Source organism: Branchiostoma belcheri, unplaced genomic scaffold (genome assembly GCF_001625305.1).
Source record: "Branchiostoma belcheri isolate BF01 breed outbred unplaced genomic scaffold, Haploidv18h27 scaffold121, whole genome shotgun sequence".
In the NCBI taxonomy this organism is placed as follows: Eukaryota; Metazoa; Chordata; class Leptocardii; order Amphioxiformes; family Branchiostomatidae; genus Branchiostoma; species Branchiostoma belcheri.
Window position 1 is genome coordinate 282,317 of NW_017802614.1, and position 18,129 is coordinate 300,445.

The 18,129-nt window shown below is 38.6% G+C and overlaps 2 protein-coding genes across 2 annotated transcripts in view; one reads left to right on the forward strand and one right to left on the reverse strand.

The window, feature by feature from the left end:
* The window catches only part of LOC109463020 (leucine-rich repeat and immunoglobulin-like domain-containing nogo receptor-interacting protein 3), a 34,822-nt gene extending 24,906 nt beyond the window's left edge, over positions 1-9,916 (reverse strand). Inside the window, exon 1 of the mRNA XM_019759679.1 lies at positions 9,829-9,916. The gene's annotated coding sequence lies outside the window, so the exon portion shown is untranslated. The remainder of the gene's footprint in view (positions 1-9,828) is intronic.
* The window catches only part of LOC109463027 (CST complex subunit CTC1-like), an 89,202-nt gene extending 72,166 nt beyond the window's left edge, over positions 1-17,036 (forward strand). The window contains exons 16-20 of the mRNA XM_019759697.1: positions 9,854-9,992; positions 14,375-14,551; positions 14,723-15,652; positions 15,785-16,528; positions 16,899-17,036. Coding sequence (XP_019615256.1) covers positions 9,854-9,992; positions 14,375-14,551; positions 14,723-15,652; positions 15,785-16,528; positions 16,899-17,036 — 2,128 coding nt within the window. The remainder of the gene's footprint in view (positions 1-9,853; positions 9,993-14,374; positions 14,552-14,722; positions 15,653-15,784; positions 16,529-16,898) is intronic.
* The last annotated feature ends 1,093 nt before the right edge of the window (positions 17,037-18,129 follow it).

An 18,129-nucleotide genomic window follows, 5' to 3' on the forward strand; every position in this document is an offset into this window, starting at 1 on the left:
ACTGCTGAATTCAAATCAACAAAAATGAGCTGAGGGCGGTATGAAGTGGTTAGATGGGGGGTTATATGATGGGATATTGGAAACCACTAAGTGTCATACCCAACTCAATTAATACAAAGCCTCAAGCAAACAGGTTAGCAAAGTGTATGTGACAATATTGTCCAAAATAATGTAGTCCAAAATTCTTGTTCTTTTTAGCCTGTAGGCTAAGCTCTTATCATCTTGTTATCTATCAGCATTAGTTCTGATAAGTGTTGCCATGGAGAAGTCCACAGAATAGATGCCCTTCCTGTAATCTTACCGATCTTTGCTATTCATCATACATTATATATACAATGTATATACAGAGAGAGAGAAAGAAAGAGATAAACATTTACTTAAGGAATGTGTGTGCTGACATTTGAAATGCCTGTATTACTAAAAGAAGACTTATTACTCCATGAAGGAGGTATCCCTCCTGCAGGAGTATTGTGGTCAGCTGGTTTTTCATGTTTGCAGCTAAACAAAGTGTTCCCTTTGTTTAATCGGCATGTAATTTTATACGTCGTCTGCAGGCATTCCCGTGATGATCCTCTCTTTTTATTTTTACCGTAGCTGTTTTTGTGGTCAATGTAATATTTCAAAAGCACCCCTGCATTTAATAGGCATTTGGGACTGGCCAAAAAAAAAACACGCTGTTTTGGAAGGGGAGGGTGATTCCTTCAGGCAGATGTTAGGCCATTTTGCCCACAGAAAATCGAAGATGAATTTCATTTTATCTTGGATTGCTCTAGATATGATGTCCTACGTGATAAGCTATTCAAATTTCTCACTTAAAATATGACAGATTTCAATAGACTTGTTGCTACAGATAAATTTGATTATATATTTAAATGCAACAGCCCACACAATGCAAAAATAGGTTTAAAAAGGATTGTGGAGGAATGATGAGAATACAGCAATTTAATTAGTCAGTCCTTGTAAGGTATTGTCATTGATCCACAATGTGTGGTTTAGCAGTATTTATATCTGCACTGGTCCTGGCTTTCTGCTACTTGAGTATCACTAGCAAGGACTATCGAATCTCCCTTAGTTGTACACACTTTTAAGGCCTTAAAAGGCCTCTTACAAATTTATATTCCTTCTGCACTGTAAGTGTCTGATTTCCCAGACTTTTGAGCTTTCTATTATTAAGCTAAGCAATAAAAACATTTCATCATTCACACTGTGCTAACAAGGATATAGGGACACATTTATTACCCTATCAAAGAGCCAATAGTTAAATGCAACATTTATGGTTCCATGCAGTACAGACTCGTATATTGTACTAGCTACTTTTACTCTGGTATCTACAAAAATGCTGAAGGTTTAAGATATTCTCTTTTCCATTTTTTATGCCCAATATGTACTTTGGTGCTATAATGTGATCTGTGGTGCCCTATTGTCTGGAAGCTGCGAACAGTTTTCCTTACTTTAACTGGTATAGAATTGTAAACTGAACCCATCTGTAAGACTGTGTGCTAATGGCTTGAAATTCTGTCAGTGACACCTTTGAAAAGATAAAATTCCTCCATAATGAAAATCCCCTGGCATAAACTGTTGGTAAGTCACATAGCACGGATTTTGGTATGATAATCATAAAATTTACAGCTACTACCACATCACCATATGTCTGATAGGCTAACAGGAGAAGCAGCATGCTGCTAGGAAATGAAGGGAATTTCAAAATAATAGGCAAAGGAAAGTAATGCTGTCATGCACAAAAGATGAACATTACAAAAAAGTCCTGTCAGTCTTAATTGAGATAAATATCAAGAGAGAACACTTGGCAATGCACAATTTGTTATTTTTTTTTATTCAAGGAGAATTGTATTGAAATGGATTATGTTAAATCTCCTTAAAAAGTAAGTGAGTCCTTAAAAAGTGAGTTGATACATTACTGCCCAGGGTCCCATCAGTAAAGGGAATCTGTATGAAATTCATCTCCTTGCAAAGTAAAGTAAACACCAATGATTATTACTTTTTATATATACCTCATCATTGATGACCCAGGGTGCTTTTTCCTTAATATCAAGGGAGTGATGGAAGAGGAGTATCCATCATCAAGAAACTACAATATCATGTATTAAGTTATGTTGATGGTAGTAGCTTCTTTAAATGTATAACGTTTATTATTTTCTAATAACCAAGAAATCAAATCAGTGTGGACTACTAGAAATACCCTTTACCGGTAATGCTACTGAATGAATATATACTGTGACTGTAATAATGTCTTCAGTTTCCTAGGCTAGGCTGGTAAAGTTACCTCATTGCTGACATGCAGTCACTACATGTACTACAAGGTATCTTTAAAAAGTCTTTTAAGCATGAGGAATAGTTCAATTGAGACAGAAACATCTAGTGACCTTGCATAAATCCCTGGAAGACATCACAAGGGTTACACTTAAAGTCTTAAACTAACATATCTCAGGTTTTTATGTCATTTTTATCTGTCTATGTAATACCCTGTATTCCAGTAACATACCCGTCAACTAAAAATAGCCTTCCAGTCGGCAGTTTCCTGATGAATAAAAGTTTCCCATCAATAGTATGAAGTTAAAGAACCATGAACCACGATGACAAGTAAAACCTTTTCATATCCCTGACTTACTGTTACGACTCTTTGCTTGGTGGACTGTGCCTAACAAAGCTCAATGTCTTTCTCACAAAGGCCATTATCCTGCATGTCTTCTTGTTTCGTGAATCAAAGAGATAAAAAGACGTGCAGAAGGCAGCAAGTTTAGAAGATCACTGGATGGTTGAAGGCTTTTCTGATGCATAGGCTTCATTTTCATACGTGAAAGGAAACATTAGACAGTCACTCCAGATTGAACATGACAGTTAAAGAAAGACATGCTGCAGGTTTATTGTCCTGGATCTATGCAGTTGAAAAGGTCACAGTAGGAGATTGCCCCAACACGTTCTCCTGAATGTTAGAGCAGCTAGGATGAAAAGAGCAAGTGAATGTTACGTTTAGTAAGATAACCATTCTGCGTACAAGTGCAGTTTACAGATACTTTGGGTTATGCACACATGTCAAGATGAACATGTGCATGTATTTTACAAAAGTCAGCTGTCATAACCAATGCATCACATACATGTACGTTAAGAATGACCCTTTGCCCTGTTATAATTATACAATACCTGTATTTCACTTCACTGAATGGTACAGTTGCTAATACCTTGCAAAATCATTGCCTTCCATCCACTACATGGTGATCAGGTTGACTATAGAAAGTATAATAATAGGTATCTTAAGTGATGTTTGATATAATCAGATGACAATTATGCAAATCAGGATCTAATCTGCATATTAAGTAATACGGAAATTCTATAAGTCTGCTGCATTCTTTTCATTGATAAAACTATTGAAATTTGTGACATGTAATGTAAGGAGAGGAACATCAGCAGATATTACTTACGTAAATGAAGATCTAATTTCCATAATTAATGAGAAAATGCTAAAATTCCATAGTGATGACTGTCCGGAATTTCATACTTCGGGCATTTGGAAGTCAAGAAAAGGTGAATATCATTAAACATTTATATAATGCATTTAAATCAGGAACTCACTTGCATAATTTATGAGGAAATTCTAGAATAGCCTTTTTGTTAAGATCAGACTGTCATTGGGTGGGAAATATGATCAAATGATGGAAAACTTGCAAATGAGGACCTTACATGTACATGTATGTGCATTATCTTTGAGAAACATGTAAAATTTCTCAGTCGTATAGGAAGGTTAACATCATTTGGAAAAGGTATGAGATCATGGAACTCTAGTTCTCTTTCTAATATTTCTTTGCAGAGATGTATTTTCTTGCATTTTATTTTAGCTGAGTTGCACTGCAGAGCCTACATGAACTTATGAACAAAGTGAAGAATATTTACTAACTGTTGCACTACTGAAAATTGAACTACACATGTACTAGAGTCTCTTGAGTTGCAGATTGTGCTGTTCTGGTCTGTTAGTTCTATCAACCAACTCTCTTGGATATTTACTGTCTCATATTATGTCTGTTTGAGGAAACTGTGCTTCTTATGACTATGTTACCTTTGACAAAAACCTGACGACCTTCAACTTAATACTCTTTGGATGCCATGCACATTAATATTCAAGTTAGAGAGCTACAGGTTATAACTTCCCATTGATAGCTGCTTTAGTCGGCATAGGAATTTAATGCAGATGACTCTGCTCACTATTATCTCAGTTGGACTTCAAGAGAAGACTTTTTCATACCTGAAAAATATCAACCTCATGTCCTGCTCCCTGTTGGGAAAGTGCTAAGCTGGTTGAACAAGATAAAGGAGAATGAGACGGTAGGAAACTTTAATGAGCCGGTGGATGTTTGATAACAAGCTTTTTATGATCCTTCCTGTTGTAACTGGTGCTTATGATTGATCCTTCCAGTAACACTTGTGGACCAGTAGAGATGAACCAGACTAATTCATCACAACTTCCATGGATGTATTGCGTAGACCAGGGACATTTAATGCGTCACATATCACAAGTGTTCCTGCATGATAAGAACATTATCTGTCATCCTCTGCCATTAGTGAAGGCTTCATTCATCATGTCACAGCAGGACAAGTAAGTTTTGCTGCATGAACTTCACAAGCTGTGCAAATTTAGCTCCCAATCTTCCTTGTCAACAACACATTATAATTTGGATGACAAAAAATGTTGGAAACAAGTCATGTAACAGTTGTTGACAAGGAAGCTATAGGATTTGGAACTACATTTTTCACCTTATGTTTAGGCAGCCGCTGTAAAACTTATTTCTTTTGCAGTAACATGATGAATAAACACTTCACTATTTATTCTTGCATTTTCCAGAATTGCTTCATCTGGAGAAATGGCTGTCTAGGGCTCAGTAAGAAGGTTAAAGAGGGACTCAGTAAGGTTTAAGTCATGACAGCAAGGAATGAAAATCAATAGAGTACAGTTATGTTAGAGAATAAGACTCCTCTTAGTGTTTAATTAGTTTGGCCAGTAGGAGCTCATAAAATATGACCATCTGTTTTGTGATTGTCAAAACTTATTTTCCATTTGCCTGCCTTTTGGCATGTCATGCTATAGAAGGTATATTGTCAGGTTCATGAACTGTTGTCCTAGCAACTTTACAAGTTTTCCATTGGGAATAAAGCTCAATGAAACATATCATATTGCACAGATGGTTTCATTGATCCTCAGTCATACGGCATATCTTTATTAAAATCTAACAGTGCCAGTGTTTGTGACGTTAGTGATCCAACTGGCGTGATTTTGTGAAGGCACCTTTTGTCTAGTCCCTTTAAGCTCAATGCCTTAGGAAGATTGATGGCTTCCAGTTTTCCTTGCAAAATTCCATTTGTTCTACCTCAGGAAAACAGTCAAATTGCATTCTGTGCCACCTCATCTTCCTTATCACCTGTGAACAGCACACCATTAGGGTGGGTGAATTGGCTTCTGAGGGCAGCACATGCCATGTGTTCCTTAATACACTCTTTTTCTGAGTTATGGGGACTTATTCCTTATCAATAGTTACCCTGCAGGGATGCTTGGGTTTTTACATCCCATGCAAAATAGTTGTGGGTGACACAAAGTTTAGAAGGTTTGAATTTGACTCATATATGCTAGTTTTTTCTTGAAACTAAATGACATCATGCACAACTCCCAATGATTGATGGCTGGATCAGACTGGATGAAGCTTCTGTAGAAAGGGAATAGATAAGGTCAGGAGGAAGATGCCAGCCTGGACGTAAAGAAACAATCAAGACAAACTAACATATTCAACAAGTGAATGTCTTTATTTCCCTCCTGGCATCTTCCTTCTGAATTTATCTGTTCCTCTCCTGCAGAAGCTTCATACAGTTCGATCTTAAATCTTCACTAAGACAAACATGCACATTGAAGACGTTTAAGTCACCCATTGACCAACGCATTGATGCTTTCCCAAAGGATGTGAGAGAAGAAAGGAAGAGATTTCTGTGTATTAAAAAATTTAGTTATATGTATATATTATTTATAACTCATATGATTTTGAACCTGTTGGTCATGTGGGTACAGACTATGTGACATACATTGTATTCTATCATCAGATGACCAATTTTAAACTGAGACATGGTAAATTCTGTAAGTAGAATAAGCCAAGAATACCTGCAATTATAGTAGGTACAGGCAATTGACTTAAACGCCTGTCTTGTTCAGAAGACACAAAAGACACATAACTGTCGTCTTTAATGGCCCATTAACGGTTGTACAGCAGTTACCTAGAATCCTGAGGTCATTTCCGTCTCACATCCTAGGCAAGACCAAGTGCTGTTAAGTTGGTTGGAGTTGATAGGATGCAAAAAAAAAGTCTTGTACCATTTAGTTATTATGTATCAATGCAAAAATGACTTCTTTCAAAATTTCCCTACTTTGAAAAAATGGGAATGACTATCAAATAAATCATCAAAATTGTTGAGTTCAGGCTTTAGAAATTATTATGTTTATTGTTTGCTGCCTTTGTCAGTCCCATCTTTAGTCACAATGTGTATTTGGGATTCAATAAATATTGTTGGGATTGGGAGTCAATAAACATAAGGTAAATAGCGAGTCAACAATTTTATGGGCCATCTGTTACTGTCTTCATTAATGTTTATTGTCTTCAGTTATTGCATCTTCCTGTTACTTGCTGTTTACCCTCAGGCAAGAATTTGAACTGCATGTGAACCAGTTTTTGGAATGAAACTTACATTATAATTTCAAATACATGCTGGTGTGTATGGACTATGGATGCATTTTTGTGGATTACATTTCTGCATAGAATGCAATAACCATCCTCACTGTTAATTGCACTAAGTTCACCTTTGCCAGGAATTGTTAGAAACAATTATGTATTTCATCTATATTTCATTTAATATATGTTAGGTTGTAGACTTTTCACATTTTACTGTAGACTTTCACATGAAACACCTAAGGTATATATCTCCATATATGTTGGATGAACGATCTTGGAGAAAATACTGCCCTATTACCTTTTAATAAGAAAATTATCAATGTCCACAGTACTCCACTAGTATCCTCAGCCAGTGTTCTGAACATCAGCCTTATCCTGCCATACTAAACTGAAGCCTTGACTCATTTTCTGTGTTATAACCATTAGAAAGCATTTAACACAGTAACTGCTAGTACTAACTGATGTTTCAGCACCAAGGAAAGGACCGGTTTGAAATTACAGTATTTAGGGTAGATACTGTAAGTCTACAAATATCCGCGGTATATTTAGATTCGCGGAATTCGCGGGGACCTTTGTACCGCGAATCTATTTCCCCGCGAATATGTTTTGCGTAAGTGTGCCCCCCTCCCCACATGCATTCACGACGGGCTTCGAGTTCAAGCGAAACACGCGATCCACAAATCACCGCAAATCGACTCTATTCTTAGCAGATGTACGTAGTTGAGTACTGTATCAAAACTATTAAAGTTAAACTGTTATAAAAAAAATAATATTATGAGACACCAAATAGCGATAGCACTGGCCGTGTCAACCACGTAACGTTACCGCCCGACAAAAATCTTTGCGTGTAGAGCGCCGGCCATACCGCTAAAATGCGGGCACATCGGGCATATCTACAAATATTCTGGCGAAAAATATAAATTATAATTGTTGGTACCTGGGAAATGTTACTTGGTTCTCTTTTGCTGGAGTTTTTTTCTTGTTTTGATGGGTAGAAACGCTAGCGTAACGTGGCTACAAGAAGGCGACCTTGGGACACTTCCGCATTCATCGAACGCCAAAATCTCACCGAATACGCCATAAATTGGCATAGCAATACATGTTTTCCTGAAAGATTCTTTTCATTATGCATTTCTTCACTACAGTGTCGATGTGTAGTTGTGGAAAATAGCGCTTTAGCGATATTTCCGAACGAAGAAAATTGTTTCACGCGCTTCAGTTTGAATGTGTATTACCGCCGGCACGACGCGACAACCAATCAGAGACGCGTAATGCGGACATGTGACAGAGCATGCAGGCAGCCTTGCGCGGTGCAGGAAACAATTTTTTGCGCCGCGTTTTAGGAGATAAATGCAGGGACACGAACTTTTCTTATTCTTAAAATGCATTTTACAAATTCTTTTTTGAATAGCCAAGGGGAAATCGCGAATCTAAAAATACAGCGGATTGTCCATTTTCCCGAAACCGCGAACTTTAGGCCCCGCGAATCTAAAGAGACTTACAGTATGCGGCATGGTTCTATGCAAAGTCCCTGTTTAAGGCATTTCTGACGTTATACATATTGTAGATGATCACTGTATGATCTAATGCATTTTGAGACAAAATAGCTATAAAGTGCCTTTCCCAAGGGCACAACACAATTTTGAGATGCCAGGGATTCGAACCCAGAACCTTCAAATTCAAGTGTAAGTCAACAACCCTAACCACAAGACCACCTTGCCACTTCAAATGCCTTTAATGTGGGTTTTGAAATCATGTTGATGTCATTTGCTATCTTCAGTATTTTCAGTAGTAATACATGTATTCAATATAATTCAATATAATTACCTATTAGTAGATTACTTAATGCTCAGCCACTTACTTCAGTCAGCTCTTTGACTCCAAGGGCTTTTTGCAGACCACTGATAGTGCAGTATATAATTGTCATCAAACATTTGGTACTGGCCATGCAGATCAGACCTGGTGAGGTTGTAATGTGTTGTATCTATCCAGACGCAGGGTTCCAGTCAATGATGGCAGGTACTGAGTGAATGTCATTTGCCACCGTACACTGCTCAAGTTTCTCAATGCCAACGCTAGTTCAAACATTTATACATGAATTCATTTATCATGCATGGCTGTTAAGCACAGAGATGGGAGCTAGAAATCACCAGTTAATATATCAGTAATATAATAATCTTGCATTGCCACAGTTGCATTGATACAGTTATATCTGTGTATGGATGGCTTTCCAGCTGCAGTTCCAGGTAGCATTGTCAGTGTGAATTTCACAGAACTTGTTGATGACTGACACAGGGATAGGGAACATGTCATTGTCCTTTGAATCAAGACAAATGATATTCAGAACAACAAATCATGATTAGCTGAAACTCTGATGGGAAACCTTTTTCCTGGATGATGAATGGCTTAGAGACACCTTGAGGAATGTTGCCATTGGGACTTGGTGTTATAGATACTCTTCAACACTAAATTAGATCTTTTATGCTTGAACTTCATGAATGACACAGTAATGCTCTGGCAGAGGAAGAGAGGCCTAACCCCAAAGTGCACATCTGTTCTTGAGGGACAGTCTGCATAAAGTAAAACTTTCAAGTATCTGAGGCACTTTATCTCAGGATCAGATGGAGGCTTGAAAGTATAGGAATGACAAGTCAGTGCATGCATTAACATGTACATTACATCAGTGTCTTTGTAAGTCTTGGTACCTACACTTATCTGGAGAATTTTGGTTCATGCAAAGCCGAGAGTAGACTGAGCTCTTGACATCAATCATATTTGACTATAGTATAGTTTGGCTCTCAATTCTGTGTCATTTTAGGTCTTTTCTTAAAAAAAAGGAAGCTTGCATCAAACACAGTGTACTTACTAACAACACAATATACACAATAATATACTGTATATAATTTTATTCACTGGATATATTAATAACAAAAAAACAGCAATAGTTTCATGTAGTAGCAATTAACTTCTGAGGATCTTGCTGTTCAAAGTTGCTGTAAAATTAGTGACTGAATGGCACATCTTATCTTTATCAGAAGCTAAAAGGCAAGGCATATTCTCATGTATGAAAGTAAAACAGTTACTGTACTTACCAGAGTATCTTTACCTGAGGCAATTTCATTCTCTTCTAGTGGAGTGGTGACCAGTCTGTTCCAGCAGCCCTCTCCTGTTACGGGTAGACTTGTACTTCCACAGCGGCAACGCAACATCTACACCGAGTTTCTGGCTGAGCAACACTGCTGTGCACCGCTGGCTGGGCTGTCCTCTGTGGTGGGTAATACATATGCACATATGGCACTGTCCTTCTCTCCTTGTAGTGGCTGTGCGCGTGCATTAGCTGAATACCTAGTTTACTTTCCTGTCCAATGATAGTAACTCTCTGGAACACTGGTGCTTCAGCTTGCTGCTGAAGATTTCACGGAGAGCTAATATTTAGGCCCAGTAGTCCCTTTACAGTCATTTCACGTAAGATAGAACAAACATGTCTTCAGAGTAACCACTTGTCAAGCATCTCTGCACTTTATAGCAGACTAGAAGCTGAACAGATGCTGGTGCTGTTGTGTCTGTAGTGCCACTCTCCAATCTAATAAGAGCATGCCAACATTGATTTGGTTCAGTCCACTTGTTTTGCTTGAGGGGGGATTGTTTGGGACTATTAAAGCCAATGTTAGTCACTTCACAAATTATTGTAATCTTGTGAGAATGTTTTACAGCCTCCCTTAAAGGGACTCGACTATTCAAGGATTCGGACTGAGCTGGTAGCAATATTTGTCCTCGCAAGCTTAAGATGGAATGATCCAACATTGTATGACTGGCAACTTGAGGATAATGACTGGGGAAGAGTTTCCTCTCGAATCAACACTGATGAAAGAACAGTCCAATTATAGCTGTCCATCTGTTTGCTTCTGGCTAGCTTGAAGCAGTTTTTCATGGGGTTGAAAAAGTGCTAGATAAGGCTATATGCATTAGAGGTAACCCCTGCTTTTATCCTACACGAAGGCAAGTCATCTGGCTGTTGCAGAAATAGTAGCTGATTTGGGGCCATCATGATGTCTGCACTTCAGGTGATGGAGTGGATAAATGAATTGATTAAGGACAGAAAACATACATGTGCATTAATCAACTTTTCCCAAGCAGAGCAACCTACAGGGAGCTATCTAACCTAAATAAGCACGTGTCATTAAGAGGGCTGTACAGCGAAAATTAAAGTAAGGCAGCATGGCAGTGATGTATAACATGTTCTGGTCTTTGTTCTCATTCATATCTTTATTTTGCACACAAGAAATAAGTCTGATGAATCACAATTTCTGGTCTAAGTACTGGGGTATTGCATTCTACTTAGGCAGAGGTAGTGGTGTGTTGACATATATAGGGCATCAGGGTCTCCAGGGGCAAATGCATAACAGATGGCATTTACTTAGAGGGGATACGGCTCTATTGTTAGCATGGCTGTTAAACTCAACATAAAATTGGAGGCAATGTTTTAAAAGGCAGCTTTGAGTTATATATTAATTTTCAAATTACACATTTATATGGGTGGGCACCCCTCTTGTCTTTTATTGCAAATGATATTAACGAACTACAGAACTTTACATTCAAATATATCTTATCCCACCGGATTGGAAGCTTAATGCTTTTAAAGTTCACTGAAAAAATACAGGCCTGGGGATTTCAGGTAGGATGTAGGGAATGACCAATCCTTGAGGTATTGTATTTAATTCACATCACTTTTCATTAAAATTGAAAAGAACTTGTGGTAGATTACCAAAATTTCCAGATTTTCAAATTTAGGAAGAGGAGCAAAATACAACACGTCTGTAATGTAGACCTGCCATTTTTTTGTTGGATCAAAATGTTTTGATTCACTCTACAAGAACCTCTCCTAACACAGATGAACTTCAAAGCAAAATTGTAGGTAATAAAGATTTTTTGATCAAGGTACAGGAGTGGAAAATCTACATTTTGAAGTCTAGCATAGGCAAACAAGCTCCATAGAATTACATGTACATTGTATTCAGGGGCATAATATATTAAAAACTGTTAAAAACCATCTGAACATATTTTCTACTTATTATTTCATCATTTGGCTGAAAAATAAAATTGTTTATTATAGTGTTCTGAATAAGCATTTTCAAGCTTGATTATAACGAAGTAGGACACACAGTGTATCATTGCAAGATAACTTTCCTCCTGACTCTATTGGGTTATTGCATTCATTATTAATGCCCATTACCAGCATCTCTTACCATCTAATGTTTCATCACATTTGCCTTGATCCATGAGGCCATTATTTACTTATATAATGTTATACTGTATCTTTGTATGATGGATTAGGACAAGCAGGCGACCTTGATGCTTGTAGTTCAGCATTCTTATGCAAATAAAATTGCAATCTTTAATCTAAACTGAAGTCATATTTCTTCAAAGACAGTATTCACAGTTAGTTTTCAAATGTCAATGTGACAAACGTTGTGTCCATTAAGATTTATTATCATATAGCCGGGTGACGTTGACCAATCAGAAGGCTCCATTCCACATTCTTTATGTCGCCGTAATGTCACAAATAGAGTCAAAATCGGGTATTTATTCATCCAAATCCATACATTAAACAAACCCAATAGTCACCCGCATATGACCTCAGGTGACCCAATAGAACACGGCTCTAGTTCTAAAAAATCCAAAAATAAACTAAGTTGTGTTCCAATGACCACGGATGACTTCCATAAGAACACCCGTTCCCTGCCTGTGACCTAGTTAACGTGAACTCTACCCAGTGACCTCAGGTGACTCCAGATGGAACTATGTTCTATGTTCTATTCAGCATGTACATTGTGTCACTTACTGCATCAGTTTGGATAGGCTATCGTGTAAGCTATATGATAATAGCGTTAATGTCCCGCCCTTTCTCGGTGAATATGGTGTGATAAAGCCTTGTCAGTTGCTATAACCACCTCATAAAGCCACCTCGTTCGCTGCGCTCACTTGGTGGCTTTATTCTGTGGTTATAGCAACTGACAAGGCTTTATCACACCATATTCACCTCGGGGCGGGACATTAACCCTTAAATATACACTAGTGTATCATTTTCCTCTAACATTAGAGATAATGTAATTGGAATTATACACAGATAAATTTGACATGAACAAAGTTGACCGTTTTATTGCATTATTGTACAAGCTACACCAATTTGTTACCTTAATTCTTTTTCTACACCATTTTCAATCAGTGTCATGGCTAATTGATTCATTCTATAGGTATACTAAACAGTTGTAGTCTTGATTGTTTGGTGCAGATAAGTGTAATTGCTTTAGATGTAATATGTTTTGTAATGATTATTGTACAATGTATTTCCATCAATACAGTCATACCTCTATTTTGACAGAGATATTAGGGCCAACCCTCACCAGTACACCACTCTACATCCTACTGACACCAAAGACTTACACAAAAATTATGAATTCATAATGACCCCAAATACCATCACACTATTAGTTCTTAGGGATGTACGAATGTTGACCATGGCCAACCTCTCTGGTGCCGGTGGTACATGAATTAGATCTGTTTTTGTGCTGTTTCATCTGTAGTATAACCCGATAGTTTTCATTAATCAATAGTAGCTCTCAACTACTGATCCATGACATGTTAATGTATCCTTGGCTGACTAAGGTCCTTGAAATCAAAATACCATTTTAACAAGTCTTTGAAGAATAAAAAGCATCCGACATCTAATCTCCTTGATAATGGGAGGATCAAACAAAAAATGTATTAAATGATGGAGACTTTTGCCTGTAACAGTATATTTCATGTATACTCACATCACATTAGAACTTCCTTCAAGGACTTTTATGAAGAGAAAGTTTGGTAGATGAGGAATTGTAATGTTACGCCAAACCTAAGGTATTAATAATTGTTTAGATGTTACCATGGATATAGTTACTAACAGCATATTCTTATCAATGTTTGTAAGCAGGTGCAGCCAGGTGTTTGAATTGTATCTGTTCTTACTTCATGAGCGGAAGAATTTAATCCATTCAAGTCCTAATCATCTGGGGGCAAACCAACATGGGAGAGATGGAGAATATTGACATTTTCCCCAGAGAAATCATAGTGGAAACTTCTAATTGCAACAGAATGGACTATATCTCAACAGTGCTGCCTTGGCCTCCTTCTTGACCCCGTCAACACCAGATATTGCACAGAACCTGCAGTGTTTGTGCCACGAGGGTATAGATTTCCTGAAGGCAATTACATCCAAGATTCCAAGGATAATCAAGGCCACCATAGATGACCCCCAGCAATTGATTGTTTCAGTTGGGGCGGGCGTGGTGCCAACTTTGTTGCATCTTGAGCTTCCCAAGTGATGATGATTCATAAAATGTATCTCCATGTATAGGGCAACATCCAGAACCTCCTACTTTTTCAAATAAGAAGTTGCCACGAAACCCATGAGAAAAAGCCATATGTTAACAATGCACGTCTCACAACACCTGCTTCCAGCTACAGGCCAGGGAGTCTGATCCATTAATTTTTCCATGTATCAACTCAACAACATATATTGTGACATATTTACTTGATATTTTGCTTGTTTCAGATATAATTAATTAATGAGGCATTGGGTGTGCAGGATGTGTCTTAAATTGTACCTCCCACAGACAAAGTTGCCATCATTCCAAGTACCTACTGTGCATGAGCTGCTACAACTTGCACAACAACAAGCTGAGATGGAGCAGAATTGGGCAAGACACAGCAGTTTCACATCTTCAGATCCCAGCAATGCCCTCTGCTGGACATACATGGTGTTGCAGCCAGAACATTTTAATCCTCCTTTGGTGAGTTTCAGTAATGAATGACTTGTATTTGATTTGTATTTGAGAATTGCTGGGATTTTGGTTGTTATATTGCCAAGAGGAAAAAATAGCACAAGGAGGTACACTGCCACATTACATTGTAAGTCTCTAATATGGTAAATACATGCATCTTTGTGGCATCTTGTTTTACAGTTACTCGTCAGCCAGTTGACCTGTAGCAGACACTCAGGAGAACTACAGCTAGAAGACAATACAGGAAGAGTGGCCTGTGTTATCAGTCAATCTACAGAGGCCCCCTCCTACCCACACCTGTGTACAAACGCATGTCAATCATCTGGCAAGCCTCTTGTCCTTGTCAACTCTTGTCCTTTTGTCCACCCATGGAATCTTAACTGGCTGATCAGAGTGGACAGATACCAGCTAGTTGTTGAGAGATTCATGCATGCAAAGAATGAAAACTTGGCAAGTGACCAATCTGACCACAAGGATTTCATGACTGGTTGTTACATCAGGATCAGTGTGCAGTTCTCTATGTGTGATGTGGTAAATTTGTACAAGGTGAAGAGAGCAGGGAGACTGAAACATGGGCCAGGAGTGAAGATGTTGGATCAAGTTAGTGGTAACACAGCTGGGGACCTGCCAACAAAGAAATGTGAAATAGACAACCCAAACAGTCACAGAAAAAGAAAAGGGCTTGAGGTATCCAAGAGTTGTAAGGTGGCATGTGAAGATCCTACAGATCAGTCTGCTAGAATTTATACAGCCAAAGACCAGTCTGCTTCTCACAGAGAGGATGTCTGTTCAGCACCAAGGACAGACCCTATTAGTTCAAAACATCAATTTCCATTATGCCAGCCATCCTCTAGTAGTGACAATAAACGTGATGATCAAGCGGCACCTCAGGGTCTGGAGCTTCAAAACCAACAGTATGTTTGTCAGAACTTCTTCCTGGTGCACAAAGACTACCCAGTAGTACAGCAGTCTGCAGACAGGAAAGTAACACAGGGGTTCTACAGCTCTGGGCTGTTCCTCGGAAATGCTGTGGTTGGAGAAAACAGTCTGAGACAACAGCATGACGTAAATGCCGGTGAAGGAAGAAACATGATGGAAGCAATTAAAGAGGTATGTACAATGTCATGTGCATTTTGTATGCTTTCCTACATACAATTTTTATTGAATCATAAAACTTTTTCTAAGGTAGAAGATAACTTGTGTCACCTTATTGACGGACAACCATGCTCTCCTTCCTTCAAGGTGGCTGTACTGTTCACAGGGGATGCTGTGCAGTGGTATACGGTGATGCACGAAGGCTGTCTGTACCGTTTGGTCTGCCCAGACAGCACCGACACTGCTGTCTTTGCCACCAAGGTGAGCTCTGCAGCTTTGAACAGGGCTGTTGATGCCACAAACTGCAGAACTTGTGTTGTCCTACCAACAGGCGTGTTTGTGGAAGTACTGAGTGAACACAGGAAGGACCTGTGTGCCTCAAGGTTGGATCCAGTGTTAAGTGTTGAGGACTTGTGCAAAACAAAGTCCAGTCTGCATTCTAGATTGATATCGTTGTCCTGTTCCTTAGTGTCTTGCAAGTATGATGTAAAACATCCAAATGATGGAAGCAGTAAGCCTTTGTCAAGGACGCACAAGCTAGCAATATCCTCCATGGTCATACAGGATCTCAACTCCCCATTCTACACAATGACAATCTATGCAAACTTTCTGGCAGTTCCCTATGCCCTTGGGCTTTTGCCTGGAGCTGTTCTGACACTTAGAAGACTTGAGGTTCGGCTTTCCAAGAAGAACAAGATGTACTGTTACTTCAACAGCTCGTCCAGTGTCAGAGTAGAAGCACTGTCACATAGGGACATGAAGGAGAGCATTACAACTGGGCCTTCAGCACCAACATCTTTGGACAACTTGCAAAATATACCAAAGGTGTTTCTTGGACAGCTGATCAATAGTGAGGCAAGGCAGCAGGTCATGGTCAAGGTTATCTGCCAGGTGAGATACAGCATGGTGTTAGCAGTTGGCTTAGGTACTAAAGGAACTTCAGAATCTGTAATGCAAAAATATTAGTTGTCTCTGTATGTTCTATATTCAGAATCTCTTTGAATTCTAAAAAATATTACATATACATGTACATAGATAACTCACAATGTAACTATAGAATGGTCCATAAAGATGGGTATTACCATTAGGTAGTGGTTACTGAAATGGAAAAAAGGCATTACCAGTGTCTGCTGTACTGGAGTACAATATGTGCCAAAGGACAAGTGATCATTGTTCTGTCACTATAGGTTGAACATATCCCAACAAAGAATGGAGAAATATTTTTACAAGCTTGTTGTCCTTTTACATTTTTTTCCAAAAGGTTGTGTGCATAAGGTACCTGTACATGCAGTACACCTGCAGCAGTTGTGGGCAGATTTTCTCCAACGGACAGTGTCAGAACAGGCCATGTACCAGCAGCAGCTCTGACCCAGGACACTTCACAGCAAAGGCCAGGTAGGAGATCTCTTCTTGAGGGAAATTTTCTAAGCTTGAGCATGATACAGATGTAAGCCTTAAAAGACACATAAAGGCATTGAATCATTCAGAATACATGTATCAAAGCCTCTTTTAATCAGCTGACCGTTTTAAAAATCATATCCAGTTGCTTGAGTAACTGTTTTTGGCACCTCTTTTAATCATTTATTATTTGAGGCTGTTGTAGTACAGCCAGTCATTAGTCAAAAAACAAACTTAATGGTTAAGTACAGTCACCAGTGCTATGTTCTAATAAAACATGGATTATCCTAAACTAGTAATCCAGATGACTAATAACTCAGACTATTGCACCATGCAGCTTCTTGGTTGATGATGGCACTGGCACAGCCCATGTGCACTGCCAACAAGATGTGATAGGGGGAGTGCTTGGGCTTACTGATGACCACTGGAACATTTTAAAGAGACAAGCACAGAAGAAAGGGAGATTGGCTCTAAGAGAGAGTGGCTGGGGCAATAATGAATGGGTATGTAAAAAAAAAACATTTAGTCATTGTCATGTTCTTGGTAACATATCTTTTGATTCTGCTGTATTGTTTCTTATGAAAAGATGGCCTCACACCTTTGCCAAATAATGTTACGTTTTGATTGATGAATTCATTGTCTCATTGATTATTGTCAAATAAGGTCATCATTTGCATGAATTACATCAGTTGTTCATATGCTCTACCCACTTCAGAATTTTCACTTAATCTAGAACAGATCAGAATGCATGGTAAAACTGTTTTGAAATCATATTAATATTTGATGTTTTGCTGGGAATGTGCAGGTCGCTGATGGAGATGGATGTGAGAGTCCTGTTGAGTCTCTGCTGACCAGTCTGTGCGAGAGCCTGCTGGTCAGACGACACGTCCAGCTGTACTGTCAGATCACCTCCACAGTCCACTCCTCCAACTCTAACTCAGGGAAAGGTCAGTAACTTCAAAAAAGTTTCTTGTTTCAGCAAAAACAAGTTATAAATATTGGTTGTAATTGACTTTTTACATAGTTGGTAACCATAAGCTAGGGGACATGCATGTGCAGGCCAAGCAGGCAGCCTGTTCAACATGCACATGTTC